This window comes from Maylandia zebra, linkage group LG8 (assembly GCF_041146795.1).
Source record: "Maylandia zebra isolate NMK-2024a linkage group LG8, Mzebra_GT3a, whole genome shotgun sequence".
Classification (NCBI taxonomy): Eukaryota; Metazoa; Chordata; class Actinopteri; order Cichliformes; family Cichlidae; genus Maylandia; species Maylandia zebra.
In genome coordinates, this window is record NC_135174.1 from 25,891,126 (window position 1) to 25,904,684 (window position 13,559).

At 41.4% G+C, this 13,559-nt stretch overlaps 2 protein-coding genes across 5 annotated transcripts in view; one reads left to right on the forward strand and one right to left on the reverse strand.

Moving 5' to 3' along the window:
- wnt3 (wingless-type MMTV integration site family, member 3) overlaps positions 1 to 5,923 on the forward strand; it is a 74,978-nt gene extending 69,055 nt beyond the window's left edge. For all 3 annotated transcript variants that reach the window (XM_076887697.1, XM_004556788.5, XM_004556787.3), the window contains one exon: positions 3,268 to 5,923. In XM_076887697.1, coding sequence (XP_076743812.1) covers positions 3,268 to 3,747 — 480 coding nt within the window. In that variant the 3' untranslated portion in view covers positions 3,748 to 5,923. The remainder of the gene's footprint in view (positions 1 to 3,267) is intronic.
- Positions 5,924 to 8,293: 2,370 nt separating this feature from the next.
- LOC101470525 (vesicle-fusing ATPase) overlaps positions 8,294 to 13,559 on the reverse strand; it is a 31,502-nt gene continuing 26,236 nt past the window's right edge. For both annotated transcript variants that reach the window (XM_004556790.3, XM_076887700.1), the window contains 3 exons: positions 11,538 to 11,593; positions 11,253 to 11,325; positions 8,294 to 9,263 (listed from right to left, as the gene is read on the reverse strand). In XM_004556790.3, the coding sequence (XP_004556847.1) occupies positions 11,295 to 11,325; positions 11,538 to 11,593 (87 nt within the window). In that variant the 3' untranslated portion in view covers positions 8,294 to 9,263; positions 11,253 to 11,294. The remainder of the gene's footprint in view (positions 9,264 to 11,252; positions 11,326 to 11,537; positions 11,594 to 13,559) is intronic.

Consider the following 13,559-nt stretch of genomic DNA (forward strand, 5'->3'; position numbering starts at 1 on the left):
AGCTGAGTGAAACTATTACTATTTTGGATTACTGATTGCTCATGTGACAGGCATGATATAGGTACTTGACTTGTCCTCACAATCCCAAGTTTCCATCTGAAAACGAGCACTTGACTTTGAATTAGAGATGGACCGATCCGATATTACGTATCGGTCTGATACTGACCTAAATTACTGGATCGGATATCGGAGAAAAATAAAAAATGTAATCCGATCCATTAAATATCACGAAAGCACCTCACAAAACTTGCAACACGCCGTAACTCGCCTCAGAACGACGTTAGCACGTCGGAGCAGTATGCATCACGTGATAGAGCGGCTGTGGCATGCCGGACCTGTCGGTGGTCTGGATAGCATGTGGAGCTTCGCTAGCAACCTGGCATTTCATCTCCGACAAAGTTATCCCCGAGAGAAGTAAAGCAAGTGTGTAAGTCCATCTCTGAATGTTTGTAAAGCATTCCCACGTTAAGCTTAACAAGCGACTGCCTCTCGCTCTCCGGCTGCTACTTCAATCGTGAAACTGCTTAAATGATCAGCTGATCGGCTTTTCTGTCGCGAGTCCGTCTCTCTCGTTTGTTTTTGGCCCACTTTGCACCAGAAAGAGGAAACCAGCGGCTGAACAACAGCAGCACGTTTAAGCTTGATAAGCTGTTGTTAGAATTTATTTAATATTACTTTCTACACCAGGATCTTTTTCTACGTAGCTGACGCTGGTAACTGTGCAGGGGCGCATCTAGCAAAGTTTAGCCAGGGGGGCCGATAGGGCATTAACTGGGAAAAGGGGGCACAAAGACATACTTTTCTTTCTTATTCTCATTTAAAATGTCGAGCTTTTAATAAATAATTATCTGACACCCAAAGTTTTAATTTGATGTAAAATGAATAGAAGTCAATTACTGTATATAGTAACTATTAAGTCTAATATATATACCCTAGTAAGCTATAGTACTTTTTACTTTGGGAAGGTACCATCTGTGCAGTCTGCAATTTTGTTGAAGAAAGATGTTGAATCTATTTAATATTTCTTGAAAAATAATTGATTTCTGTGCATTTTTTTTTCCACTGCATCAAATTAAGGTTGATTACGTCGATTAAGCATCATGAGGTGGCGCGTGAGGGGTGGTTCCTTATTTTTTATTTATTTCTTTTTGTTGTTGCTGGGAGTTGGAACCCTATTAGTTAGGTTGCTTAATATTTACGCTAAGTACTCTTTAAAATACCAGAATAGGGAGGATGGTGTAGGTCTAAGTTTATTAGATTGATCAGTATTGCTGAACTATGAAATATTTTTTTTGTATACAGGTATAACAGAATAGCTTTAGTGTAGTTGTTGTTTTAAACTTGAGTATGAACTTGCAGACTTGCAAAATGCAGCAAGATATTTTAAAAAACAGTTTTGTTGATTAAAAAACACTATATCGGATTCATATCGGTATCGGCAGATATCCAAATTTATGATATCGGTATCGGACATAAAAAAGTGGTATCGTGCCATCTCTACTTTGAATGACTGGTTAATTACTGATCTAAGCAACATTCATCTACCCGCCATGCCCCCACACCTTGCCTTTCATGCCTTGCATCCCAATGAGAAATTCCCCGACAGTCAAATAACCCAAGTGAGCTGAGGGGGAAAAAAAAGAAGCAAATCAGCTCAGTCTTAAAACATCACTGGCTGCTGTCACTGCTGGGAGAAAACAGGCTGCTCGCTGAGAGGCAAAACAGGGGGACCACACGGCAACAAGACAGCCCTTTGATGCGCACAGCAGCAGTCAGAGCGACCACAGGAGCTCACTGAACAGAGGTAATGTCAGAGGAGTCACCCGTCCTCTCCACCTGGCCCTCTCACGCTTCGTTATTTAGCCCCGAGGGCCTTGGATTTGATGTTGGCATGACAAGCTCACGGTGTGATGTCACTGGTCCACTTTTCTCCCCTCTACTCACCCAGAGGTGCCACAGCCACCTGCCTTCCGCCCCAGCTGGGGGATTTCTGCAGCTAAATATAGCTGTTGAGCTAAAGCACAACACAATGAAAAACCGAAAACATAAAAACACGCCCCACGGGAGCATACTCACAACGTGAGCCAATAACTTCAGAGAGAATTAGCAGCGGCGCAGAGCCTCCATACTCCACAGCTGCATGACACTTCAATAAAGTGCAGCCACTGGCATATTGTTTTTCTTGGCCTGCTTTGCAAGGCTTTAGTGGTTTTGTTAGTCTGCATTACCGAATTCACTCTAAATCTCTGAGCATAAAGCTTTACCAGATCTTGTTCCGTTGTGGCAGCTTCCAAAACAGTTATCAAACTAAGACCAGCACATTTTACACTTCAGAGCAATGCGTTGCACAAAGAGAAAAAAAAATCATAACTTGTTTCTACCCAGAGGACAACAGCTGTAGTTAAAATCTCACCAACCTCACAGCTCCAACGTTCTGTCAAAAGAAGCGTACTTAAAGATTTATTGGCTAGGTGAGAATTTATTTTAATTTTTTGGAGCATACCGAACATATACAGACAAAAAGTGATCTGTGTGTTTAAGAAGCGCACTATCCTTTCATGCAGTGACTCAGGATTGTCAGTGAAATCTGTTCTGAATCCAGCTGGATGAGGCAGATTTTCTTTTCTGGGCAAGAGTCATGACGCTCAAGAGATGATGCTTTAGTGAGGAAAAGTGTTATTAGAAAAGCTTAAAAATCTTGGATGCATGCTGAGATGCCAAATATGTGGTTTTCACTTTATTTCAGTCACTATAGTCAAAAGAAGGTTGTCATTTCCATCTGCAGCAATTCATATTTGGACTTATGGTTCATTTCTGGGACTCCCAGCGCCTCCATGTGCAGCCAAGACAAAGAAAGTAGTGAGAAGACCTATTAAAAGGACAGAAGAGACACTGACAGCAGATATTACACAGATTATCAGAGAAACGGTATGAAAAGGAAGCACTGAGGTAGAGGAGGGTTACAAAGTGGCTTGCAGATGCACAATAGGTGGGCAAGTGTGAGTACAGCCTCGTGTTGCAATTAGGTGGCCTACCTAAACTAATATTAACCCTTTCAAGCCTGGGAAATAATCGCCAGGACATTTAAATGTGTTTCTTGAACTGTCGGACACATTTTTATATAACGAATTAAATATAAATTTAAATATATGCGTTTTAATTTGTATAATATTTGCCACATCTAGCATTTTTTTGCAACATTTGAAAAAGGGAGAAAACATTTTCCCACGCACAGACTTTTATTCTGGTTTCTTTTCTCGTTCTCAGACTATCCTGGATCACATGCACCTGCGCTGCAAATGTCACGGCCTTTCTGGAAGCTGCGAGGTGAAGACGTGCTGGTGGGCGCAGCCGGACTTCCGCATGCTGGGCGACTACCTGAAGGACAAGTACGACAGCGCCTCAGAGATGGTGGTGGAGAAGCACCGCGAGTCTCGTGGCTGGGTGGAGACCCTGCGAGTCAAGTACGCCTTCTTCAAGCACCCCACTGAGCGCGACCTGGTGTACTACGAGGGCTCGCCCAATTTCTGCGAGCCCAACCCAGAGACGGGCTCCTTTGGGACGCGCGATCGTGTCTGCAACGTGTCGTCGCACGGCATTGAGGGCTGCGACCTGCTGTGCTGCGGACGCGGCCACAACACCCGGACTGAGAAACGCAAAGAGAAGTGTCACTGCATCTTCCACTGGTGCTGCTACGTCAGCTGTCAGGAGTGTGTGCGCGTCTACGACGTACACACGTGTAAGTGAGACAGACAAGCTGACTGCTGGACCTTCAACTCCCCACCTCCTGCATGACTTCCTTGATTCCCCCACCACACACACACACACACACACAAGCGCAGTCAAAAACATATTCATCCACACACATTCAAGCCCTAATGGGTAATGGCACATCAGTAATGGATACTTCTGTACCATTTTTTGTACAAACCATGCACAAGAATCTATCTTCCAAACCACTACCCCCATAACTACATAATATCTGAGCAGAATGTGTCCCGTGTTGACCTGATGGATAACTTGGTCCACTCTCACGGGAAGAAGCTAGAGTTGCCACTCTCCCCTCGTTCGTCCTCACCCTGCAGCATTGGGCCATGACTACCCCTCCCTTCCCCTTTGTCTTTATTTATTTCCCACCCTTCATGCCAACACAGCGTTTTCGGCATGTACAGTAACACTTTTACATGTGAGATTAATGCAGTAAAAAAAAAACAAAAAAACAAAAACAGTGACTCTCCTTGCTTTTGAGTAAAAAGCATCTTCTAACTAACACCTCACTTCTCCAGCCAGTCTGGTTGGTTTACCTTTTTGTTGTTGTTGTTGTTGCTGTTTTTTAACTTAACCAACCTCTCTACCCAATCACTTACTCTTAAGTAATACTGAACACGTCAGCAGCCCCAGGAAACCATCACTTTGTAACTACTGAACTGAACTGAACTGAGGCACTGGAAGTGCCGCAGTCCTGTCCTTTCTAAACTACTGAGCTGATCCCTTCCTTCCCTGCAGACTGACTACTGCGACAGTCAACTAGAAGACATGTGCTTCAGTCTGATTTTTTAATAAACCCACATTTCTGAAATATTACCACTGAGCTGGGGTTTGAGGTATGCAGGAGGAGGCATGCTCGTTCTGCTAACTAACAACCCGTGCATATGTATTTATGTGCACTATTCATAACTCCAGGTGGTAAACATTTGAGCATTGTTTATGTGAGCAAATTCTTCTTGGTTGCAAGCTAGCAGTTCTTATGAATGACGGCGCTGTTACCACATTCACCCTGTAAATCGCTCATGGTTTCTACAAATGTCATGCAACTTCACCATTCAAACTTACGGAGTCTGGGGGTAAAAACTAACCACAGAAAAGTTCTGATTATATGTGTGAAGGTCACCTATTATGGCTGTGTCGTTATGAATTTGTGCATCAAACTTGAGTCCAGCTTATGTCCAATATTAACTCTGGTGTTTTGTTTTGTTTTGTTTTATTTTATATCACTTTCGGTGCAGAAAAACATTTGTCTCAACAAAAATCTTTTACTTCTGGGAACAAAAGGGAAAGAAAACAAGGGGATATGTGACGACACGTGGAGACAACATGGGCTGAGAAAGATCTGATTGGCTGTCACATCCTTCCATCTGTGTTTTCAGTCAGCTGGACAGTTGAGGTTTTTACGGTTGATTTATGAACTCGTATTCTTGTCAGTACACCCCGAAACACTCCTGCCGTCATGTTTTGATTTTTAGAATATTGGGAAAAACAAATTACTGCCATTTAATCAAAAGAATGCTTTTCATAGACTTCAGTGTCAGCACATTGTAACTTGCAACAAAAGAAACCGGTTTAAAGACCACTAACAAAAATTGCTATGATTTGTGGGTGGATTGTAAAGACTGCCAATTCACGAAGTTTAAAAAAACATCTGATTCTGAGAACATGAAGCGTAGAACGGATGATTTATAAGGGATGCGTATGTGCGTGTGCATGACAAGCTACTACAGAAGAGGATGGATGGACCGACGGACAGCGAGCTGGCTCTTCACAATGGTGGAGCAAAGCAAGAGAGGTTTCACACAACATGTTCTGACAGTCCCACCTGCTTCCTATTAATTATATTCAAGAACAAACACACAAGTTACCCAGTAGTGTGTAGGCTGTCCTCTCTTTGGGACATAGCTTAGTGTTCACGTCATCTTCTACACAGCCCTCCCTACCTGGGCCTACCTTTCTGTGTTCAGTCCCCCCACCCTACCGAGACCCCCAAAGGCCCCTCATCTTTCCCCGCTATATCCAAAGTTTTGTACAAATGTTTTAAAGTTGAATAATTCCCTTTTTATTTTATAATCGTAAATGTTATGTTTTTATAAATATTATTTATTATACAATGTATATATCTGTATGACTGAACTAAGATTATATATTTGAAGAAGAAAACCTGTGTCATGTTTCTTTATGCTTGCAAAGGTACACTCAAACACACGCCTCACTTTTCTACATGAAGTTGAAATGCAGGCTGAAACAAAGGTCTGTTAGATACTCCGTCCTTTGATACAGCATTCACTTACTTAATTTGATTCCACTTAAAGGAGAATTTTAATTATACTTTATTATTATTACGGTACTGTAGAAAAGTCCTGTGAAAAAACAAACTCCTATCGAGTTTTTTTGTGTGACTGTATATAAAAGATGGGCTTCTCCACATGAAAGTCGCCCATTGGTTTATGAAGTTAGAGGGTTTTGGCTGTTGGTCATCTTGGTTGCTTTTGAAGAGGCCATATTTGGATGAGAGCAGAGAGTTATTATTAATGTGCTCCTTCACACTCTGCCTCTAAAAGACGACATTTGACCACCTCCCTTTATCTTTAATGACACCTCAGTATATATCAATAAAGATGCAGTTTGATGACCATTAAAACTAATTTCTGAGTTTTTGTAAGGATAGCTGCACAGGCAGGGACCAGCTAACTGCTGATATTCACCGAGTCAACTTTTTCTATAAGCAGGCCTAAAATACAACAGAGATCAGTCAGTTCAGAAAAGAGCTTTAAGTTATTCCTAGTAGGTGGTTGGTTATGGTTATGAGCTAAACAGTCAAATTTCCAAAGTCGGGAAGTCATTTGTTGGGTACTTTTGCATTGTAGTCTGAAAACAACATGTTTGTGACATGTTGCATCTTATTGTTTAATTTTTAAATGATACCAGATTACTTCTAATTATTAACTTTACCTGATCTGTGTCACTCCATATTGCGGAGCAAGTAAAGACAAGAGGCTAAACTTTTTTCATGATTAACCAAATATTTCTTTTCCAACTTGAGTAGACGTGTATGTGACTTTTTCCAGCTGCACAATCACATCGCATTGGTTGCACATTTGGTTATTAGCTAGCAAAACATAGATGTAGCCGTTATGATGCCATCGAGTGGTTATAAACACGGAAGGAAAGTCTTTATGGAGGTCAAGTTAGAAAGTAATTGTTCCAAAGATTTTTATAGGACTGCAAATCCTCTTGTAACTACAAGTATCGCCATCATGTGGCCATAAAAAGAATGCAGGTTTAAAGCACAGCTTTGTCCATCTTTTATAGTCTTTGGTCCAGATACTAGCTAATAAATGCTAAAGAACAAACATAGAAAAAAACTAAAATTCAAACAAAGTACACAGACCACTGGTTTAATTTTGTTCTCTGTTGGATCTATATACAATATTGTCTACTCGACTGGCTAGTGCTGTTGCTAGGATTTATATGTGGTATCCCTGCATTGCTCTGCAATTTCACATCCAAAGCTTTGGGTTGCGGTGGAATTTCTATCGTCAGGTCGATCTGCTCTCTTCAAGTAGGTTTGAAAAAACTATGGTAGAAGAAGCAACTAGAAATGTGTAGTAGGAAACAATAATACTGAAGGAGCGAATCACAGTCATTGCAGGCTGTGCTGACGTGACATGTAGTTACTCATATAGGGAAGTTATGGTGTAGGATTTCAGAAGGATTGGCAGTTACATCATACTCTTTGCTCAACATACAGATTTAATCCAGAAGGATAAATCCCACTTTAGCTGCTCTACATTTGAGCATGTTAACAAGAGTGCATGGGAAGTAACTCACTTTAAGAGGCAGCCTCTAGTGGTCATTCAGTGAACTGCAGACACTTCCATGCACGTGTCATTTTTTCAGCTCCAGAGATATCTGAGAAACACATGCATGAGCCATTCTGTGGAAGTAGGTAGGTTATTCTGATTCAAACCCACATACTGCATGAAATGTATATGAATCTAAAGCTGAAAAGAGTCTCAAAGGATTCTTAAAAACTACTGCTGTTGATCCAGTTAGAACGAGCAAATGAACTATCATTCGTGGCTCAAGAGTTGGGAGTTCGCCTTGTAATCGGAAGGTTGCCGGTTCGAGCCCCGGCTTGGACAGTCTTGGTCGTTGTGTCCTTGGGCAAGACACTTCACCCGTTGCCTACTGGTGGTGGTCAGAGGGCATGGTGGCGCCAGTGTCCGGCAGCCTCGCCTCTGTCAGTGCGCCCCAGGGTGGCTGTGGCTACAATGTAGCTTGCCATCACCAGTGTGTGAATGTGTGTGTGAATGGGTGGATGACTGGATATGTAAAGCGCTTTGGGGTCCTTAGGGACTAGTAAAGCGCTATATAAATACAGGCCATTTACCATTTACCATGGCACCTGCCTAATCCAGTGATCTCCCGGAGTTCTTGATAATACACTGGCTACTACTTAGGATGAGGTGATCTCTTTATAAAGAAAAACATGTATGTGCATGAATTCAGCTTCCCATAATTCACAAGTTTTAGCTCAAATTTAATCTCACTTGCAGAAAATACAAAAAAGGAAAAAAAAAATGATACAGCGACATCATTTTGATTTTCTACTAATATCTCAAGCAACATTTTGCTACTTTTTACTACAATCCTGGAGAACTGCATCAAGAAACGTGCACACATGCAGCAGTAGCTCCTCCATAAATGGCTGAGTGTTTTCTTGCCAGGCTCTACAATCATTGCTCAACCCAGAAGCTGTGGAGGTTAACCTCAAATGTGTGAATGGGTTCATCTCTTCTCAAATATTTCATAATCAGGAGGTAATTACACTAAGTGATAGTTATGACATTCTTATGATTTCAACAGCCATGAGAACATTTAATAGTTAACTTTTTACATGCTACTGTAGAAAACAGACAGCTATTTGGACGCACTGAACAGTGTCTGAACTAAACAGCAACTGAAAACCTACATTATAATAATGGAACACACAGCACAAGTTCCTTTGTAACGTCCCTTTAAAAACAACATTAACTACAGATACTACAATGTTTTTTGTTAGTAATATTATTTTATTCATACAATAAAAAGATCAGAGGCAAGGAAATGTGCAACATAAGAAAAGAAGTCATGGAATGATCTCTTCCTACAAATAAAGTCTATATAAACAAACATTATCATAATTAGTGTTTGTGCACATGTACTTTGCCCCGACTCTTTTTGTATACATATATATAAAATCCCAATGGAGTGCTAGAGGCATCACAAAGAGATTGCAGCACAAGCAGACACCCAGATACAACAAGCACTGCGCATATCTCTTATTTTATATTATCACATAATGCTGCAGAGGAGGAGACTGCCTGCTTGGTGTCTGCAGCTCAGAGAAGCACGCAGAGCTTCAGGGATGAGAAGGATGTAGAGAGATGGGATCTATATCTCGTTTGCTTCCTCCTGCCATCCTTTATCAGTCTTCTGATCCTCTGCAACTGAGTGAAGAGAGAGAAATAAAAGTGAGATGAGGCAGGCGGGCAAAGGAGGCATGCTGCCACAGGAGAGCGCCTGTCTAGTCGACCTATTTTTAGGCACGCTGTGCACCAGCTATACCATAAGCCTCTGATGCCAAGATGAGAAGCAAAGCTCCCGCTACTTGTTGAAAGACTTGTTGTTTATCACCGTGGGCACCGTCCTCCCGCGGTTCATTTCAGAAGGCAAGATTAGCAACTTAGACACATAACTTTCTTAAACTTTGCCCTGCGTTTTTGTAATGATTCGGATAAAGACATGGAATGATAATAACTTTGTATTCATTCACCTAGAGAGCTTTTATGATGCCAACATTCTGAGCAAAATCATTGTCAGAACTGAACAACACCCAATGCACGTCACAGTTTTACAAGCATGCATAGTCAAGGTAAAAAGAAAGCACGCCCTCTTTAAATTCTAAGGTTTTATGTCTCAGGACATAATAACGATAATCTGGTCCTTAACAGGTCTTAAAATGCTGGAGATTTAGAGCAAAACATGACATATAACAGCATGTCATTTTTTTTTATTAAGTCAAAACACAGAAGCAGCATGCAGAGTAAATACAACCTCACTAATTCCAAGTTTCAGGACCTTAATAAAAGCAGACGTTTTGGCAGTTTGCTGGTCTGGAGCATTCAGGTGTGTTAATGCCACAAAGGAAACATCAGCAATGAGCTTAAAGAAGCAATTGTTGCTCCCCATCAATCTGGGAAGGGTTTAATTTTTAAACAATTTCAGAAAGAAGTAGAAAGCATTCAAGATAGGTGCCAGTGTTCCCAGGAGTGGATCCAAGAGCTCCTTCTCATGCTCTACAGGCCTCAGTTAGCATATTAAATATTGAAGCTCATGACAGTAAAATTCTAAAAAGACTGAACAAGTATGGCTCGTTTGGAAGCATTGCCAGGAGACATGTCTGTTCTCTCCACATAAAGAACATGGCAGCACAGCTACACGCGTGGCGACACCGCCGTGATGGCATGTTTTACAGCCACGAGACCTGGGCCCTTGTAGTCATGAACTCCAATGCATACCAAAGTATTCTAGGTCAGCGATCCCCAACCGTTTTTGTGCCACGGACCGGTTTATGTCCGACAATATTTTCACAGACCGGCCTTTAAGGTCTCGCTGATAAATACAACAAATAAAACCAGTACCAGTACCAAAAAAAGGAAGATTTATTCATAACACACGGAAAAAGACCCAGGGAAACTTAGATAACGATAAAAACGATTAAAAAATAACGATAAAACCCCTGAAAACCATCAATTTCACACCCGAGTCTCAACTCTCGGGGCTCGGTGCCAAACGACTCACGGACCAGCCCGGGGGTTGTTGTTACTCACTGTTCTAGAGTAACATGTGAGGCCATCTACCCAACAGCTGAAGCTCGGCCAAGACTGGATCGTTCGAAAGAATCAAGGTGTTGCAGTCCAGGCCTCAAAAAGTTCAGAAAGCAGTGCATAATAAATGATCGCAAACCTCAATGAACTAAAGTGACTTTGTAAAGGGAGTCAAAATTCCTCCACAATAATATGAAGGACTGATAAAGTTATATAGAAAATGGTTACTTCAAGCTGTTCCTGCTAAAGGTGTCTCCTTCATTCACTTTGTTGGGTTTTTTACAGTAGTGTTTGGTGCCCTGTGGAAGTGTTTTTATTGTGACAATTGTTTCGTGTGATGCTTCCGATTCCACGCACGCACAGATTAGCTGTAAAACTACTTAGTCAAAGGTAAGTTTGGTAATTCAGTTTTGAGTCAGCGCATTTTAACGACATCCTCCGTTATTCTGTGGTTACATCTGCTTGACTGGACTCGCATAACGTTATTTCGAAACTTTGACTGTGACTCTTCAAAGAGTGGAATCACAGACTTTCACATCAGCTCTCCTCAACCCTCGACAGGATATGATGAGTTAAAAAATTTAACGTTTCAGCTTAAAGCGGCCTCACCGTTGAAGGATGCCTCTATTTCACCGCGTGGCTCCACTGAGTCTAGATTGCCACAAACTTATCAGAAACCAGTCTGTAGAGGGAGAAAAAGGACAAAATGTGTATTATAAATCACACTTGGTACGATGATTAAAATGTAAACACTTTGTGCTTCTGACTAACTTTTTCCTTTCTGCTACATTTGTAACTGACAGCTGGTGAAAGTGACAGACGTGTGTGCGGTGTGAGTGTTCAATGTCAATCCTGCTCTGGTGATGTGGTTAGAAACAGGAAAGGAATACTTACGCTCCTTCTTCCTGCAGCAGACTCACGAACTTCCTAACTCTGTAGTCAGGATCCATCTGAAAAGACAGATATGCATGCTTAGTGCTAACAGTCATACGATAAAATAACTATATATTTTATTAGCAGGTTCTTTGTGAACATGCACGGGTTTCTTCAGGTGTTAAACATCACAGCGGCATGCTATCAACGGCGGCGGGTCCTGGAGTTCATGTTTCAGTTTGGATTGAAGAGAAGGGGAGGGAAAAGGAAGCAAAATTAATGGGAACCTATGCAATAACTTACAGTATGTCTGGAATCGCCTGTAGCAACCAGAGTTAAGACATGAGAGCAGTCGGAAACGTTGGAATGAGAGGAAAAAAGATAAAGACCGCAAATGTGTACGTGAGTGCGGCTGTTTGCAGCATGTCCCGGCAAACACAGGTTCATACTTCTTCAAGCTCAGAATGGGGTGTGTGTGTGTGTGTGTGTGTGTGGGGGGGGGGGGGGGGGGGGGCACTGAGCATAGCATTGGAGCATACCACAGCAATTACACAGCCCCAACAAACAGGCTGCACACATAGGCAACATAACAGAGACACAGTCGGGAGAAGAAAGGAGCTAATGGTGTGATTTGGGTTTGTCTGATGCTGCTGGTGGGATGTCCGTCATCGGTTTGGTAAACAAATATTACTTGAAATATGAGGTTTTGAGATGGACGAAGAAAATTCATCGTGGCTTTGAGCAGCAGACATCGATTAGCTGGAGTGAAACATTTCAAGTTTTAAAACTTTACTTCAGGAGTTTAGAAATATCTGAGAAATTTGTAGAAACAAGGGAAAAAATGAGAGAAGCAAAGAACGAGATGATCACTGGAACGTAGATTTCCTGTTGTGACGTACGACAGCGACTTAATTAAATCCTGCTTGGTTCTGTGATCTCCTCACAGGTCACAGGAGTAAAGATTTAGGACACACAAATCATCATTTTGGCAAATCGAGTAACAGGATATTTAGTTCCTGTTTCTAATTGTTCTACCTGTTACATTTTATTTTTCCTTCTCGGTTTTGTTTTCACAAAATAAAATCACCACAGCTGGACATGATGTCACAGGTTACTACAGTGACTAATTCGATACTGTTTGTCTATTTCAGTGGAGGTAAACAGTTAAAGGATGACATCTTTTAATTTTAAACAAACGTATTACTATTACTTATTTGGAACAAATTCATTTAAAAAACTAACCGGGACTAATTTTATTCATTTTGAGCTGCATATTTATAGAAAAGGGCTCAAGCAGTTTTGCATAACTCAAAACTACTGAGCTGCCGTGCAGCGGTTTATCCTCTGTCACCCTTTCATTTAAGCATCCTCATTTTTTCCTGATTGGCTGCCTTTTGTAAACAAAAGGCTTAAAAGGCAGGTGGGTGGGGCTTCTATGCTCACAAATAAAGCTCATACAAGGCAAAGAGCAGGAAAATGGAACCGCTGAAAACCGCACATTTAGAGCAGTTTAAAGCTTTTGGCTCACAGGGATTACTTGTACTCACTCTTACTGCTGTAAAATCATATATTTTGTCTGTAATGGGAAAAAAAACCCCAAAACAAAAGTCCTCTTTAAAGCCTCCACCAGTCCAAGTACCGATCAGTAAACGATTTATGATCAATCAGGTTGATTATGCTTTGTGTCCTGACAGGATCAATGTCCCTACAGGCTTTCCAAGTAAATCATTTAGGGGAACAGGGCAGAAAAGAACTACACCGCTTGCTACTGGACAGAAAAATGCACAAAAACAAAACTTGGAGGCCAAGCCACAAATCCCTTTAGGCAAAGTAAGGAAGGTGAGAAGACTCTGTACCCACTGCATCCCTCTACATAACGGGTGGGTTGAAAGGAGACCAAAAATCTGCTATGACTTGGTGGTCTATGTTTTCATTTTTGTACATGTCTCCTTGATTTATTTATTTTTTTAAACCTACCCCTCACATTTGCCCCCTTCAGTGGCTGATCTTTGCTTAAATCGTAGGTAAAACCAGACCACGAAT